The sequence below is a fragment of the Monosiga brevicollis genome, genomic scaffold, assembly GCF_000002865.3.
Source record: "Monosiga brevicollis MX1 MONBRscaffold_20 genomic scaffold, whole genome shotgun sequence".
NCBI lineage: Eukaryota > Choanoflagellata > Craspedida > Salpingoecidae > Monosiga > Monosiga brevicollis.
The window spans coordinates 299,805-302,453 of record NW_001865057.1 but is presented as its reverse complement, the minus strand read 5'-3'; the positions used below and the strand labels follow the sequence as shown (position 1 = coordinate 302,453).

The 2,649-nt window shown below is 59.8% G+C and overlaps 1 protein-coding gene across 1 annotated transcript in view; it reads right to left on the bottom strand.

The window, feature by feature from the left end:
* Positions 1 to 2,436, bottom strand: part of MONBRDRAFT_10282 (uncharacterized protein) — a gene marked incomplete at both ends in the record, with an annotated part of 8,082 nt that extends 5,646 nt beyond the window's left edge. Inside the window, one exon of the mRNA XM_001747981.1 lies at positions 4 to 2,436. Coding sequence (XP_001748033.1) covers positions 4 to 2,436 — 2,433 coding nt within the window. The remainder of the gene's footprint in view (positions 1 to 3) is intronic.
* Positions 2,437 to 2,649: the final 213 nt, after the last annotated feature.

Genomic DNA, 2,649 nt, shown 5'->3' with positions numbered 1-2,649 from the left:
GACGGCCAGCTCTGGACTGGCCTGTAGTAAGTGGGCAATATGGGGCTGCTGTTGTTTGAGCAGAGCGCGGTTGACAACCTTGTTGAAGATGGAATCCGTGCCCACGGGTCGAAACTTGCCGTTGGCTTTCTCCAGGATAGTGTAGTTGATGGAGCAAAGGGCATGTCGAATCGACTCGGGTACGGTGTTGTTGGCAATGTGGTGAAAGATCTTGTTCAAGGCAACCTGAGGACCTCCAGTCGCGGTGGTGGGGCCCTGAGGCGCGTCTCCATCAGAAGGAGCAGTCAAATCGCTGGTAGGACCCTGGCGTGGGCCCAAGACTTGACTGAAGTGCTCCTTGATGCGGTAGATGGAGGCAAGAAGCTCACCAGACCAACCATAGGGGTCGGTGACACCCTTGGTGGCCGCCAACGCCTTGGGGAGCTCACCCTTGGTGAAAGACACGGTTGGGGAGCTCACAGCCGTGGCTGGTGCCAGTGTAGACGTGGAGGCGGGTGTCGAAGCAATGAACGGGGTCAGCCCGGGCGGTACCAAGAGGTCGCGCACGGCCTGAACCTCAGAATTACCAATCACGGCACGAGCCTTGTCGGCATCAAATGCTTTGGCAATCTGACCTCGGTTCAGACGGTTCGTGACGTGGTTTGCCCAGGCTTCGTCCGCCAGGTCCGGGTCGCGGACGAGCGACCTGAGGCTCTGGTCGACTGCGTCGTTCGGGTGGGCGCCCGCGCCGGCGTTCAGCTGTCCTCGACGGCTCTGCTTGCGTGCGACTGCCTTGCGCATGGCGTCCACGACCCGACCTAGTTGCCCCGTCACAAGCCAACGGAGACGATCGTGAAACATATTGCGCAGGTCAATCGTAGACAGTGCGGTCGAGGGAGCAGACAACAACATGCTAGGCAAGGCCAAAATCAAAGCCCAGCACATCTCTCGCTCTTCAGCGGTATAGTCTGAATGGACGGCAGACCAATACAGCTGGCTCAAGGTGGCAGCCATCAGCTTGGTCTCGGTGGCGTTGGATGGGTAGCGGCTGCGCTGCATCAGTGGATGCCGGGCGAGCTTGAGCAGCTCGCAGACACTGATGCGAGACCCTACACACTGTTGGGGCCAAGCGCCACGCATAATCTCAAGCAGGTCGTGTCCAGCCGCATGAAACAACGCCTCGGTCGCTCGCTTCAGATTGGCACCACATCGGGAGCGGTGTTGACTGATACCAGTAGCTTCGAAGAAGAGGTGACACTTGTTGCACTGGGCGACCAATTTGGCCTCCATCACCTGCTTGACCAGATCAGTGGCTTGCTCGTCGTAGGGGTGCTCGCGTAGTACATGATTGACCCAGGCTTTGCGGTCAAGGCGGGGCCCCTTGCATTTGCAAAGCCCAAATGGGCAGGCGAGGAGTTGCCTGTGGCCAGATGTCTTCAGCAGGACCTTGCGCTGGGCATCCAGCACGTTGGCAGCGATGGACGGAGCGGGATCGCTGAGAAGAACATCTTGCTCACTCTCACTGTGTTCGCTCGCTGTATTGTGTGTTTCACTCTCACTGACTTCGCCAAGTGGGGCTGAGTTTGTATGCTCACTGTGTTCGACTGGATGTGAAACGGCAGCGGGCAAAATGGCAGAGGCAGGGGGTGAAGCAGAGGGCGGAGAGGGATCGGAATGGGTTTGTTGTGTACCCGATGGATATGGCAGCACCATTTGAGCGGGTGTAGATGATTGCACCAATGGCTCAGGCGTGGCACTGCCGTTTGTGTCACCGGCACCATCATGCGCGGCAGGGGCGATAGGGGTGGGCGCGCGGAGTGCGGTGGAGCGAGGAGGGGAGTCGCTTTCGTCCGAAGACATGGTCAAAAAATCCGATGGTGTGTTAGGAATCGAATGATGTGTCTGCCCTGTGGACTCGGGCGAGGGTTGCTGCTCCCCGCTGCCATTTGGCTCAGAGGGCACCGATGCTGACAAATCCTCGGTCACAGGGGCCGAAGATGTGGCAGTGGCGGCGGGAGGCATTGCCGCAGCAACTTGAGCAAAGGAGCGAGGGCTGGATGGCGTGCGAGGGGTGCGGGGAGAAGCATTGGAAGTGTTTCCGAGGCTGGGATGTTGCTCCCCACCGCCGTTTGACGTCCTGGTCACTGGCTCGGCCGCGGGCACGACGGCACGTGCCGAAGACTCGGTCGCACCGGCAGCGGGGGACGTCGAGGGCACATGAGACGAGGCACGGGCGGTAGAGGCAGAGTGGCGGGCGTGAGGGCGAAGCGGGGTGGTCATGGGGTCAGGGAAAACATGGTTACGGTCGTGGCGAGCGCTGCCATGTTTTGTGTGTTTTGCAGAACGATGAGTTTGGGAAGGCGAGGTGGTGGTGTTGCTTGGAGGTGACTCGGCACTCGGGCGTTTAGCACCGCGGACCTGGGTCCAAGAATCCTCGCCGCCGGACTCAGTGGCCATGTCCGCGGGGCAAGCAAGCGAGCAAGCGAGCGGACACGGTGGGAGCGAGGGCGCCGCCAAAACGCGGGCCGCAAAGAGCGGGGTTGCAGATTTTATCTGACAACGTGGTTCACGCCAAGATGTCAGAAAAAAAAATGGAAAAACTCTGATCGTCCCTGCGGCGATGACGACAACCGGTGGGTTCGCCTCCTCCTTTGTGGATCTGCTTGGTCA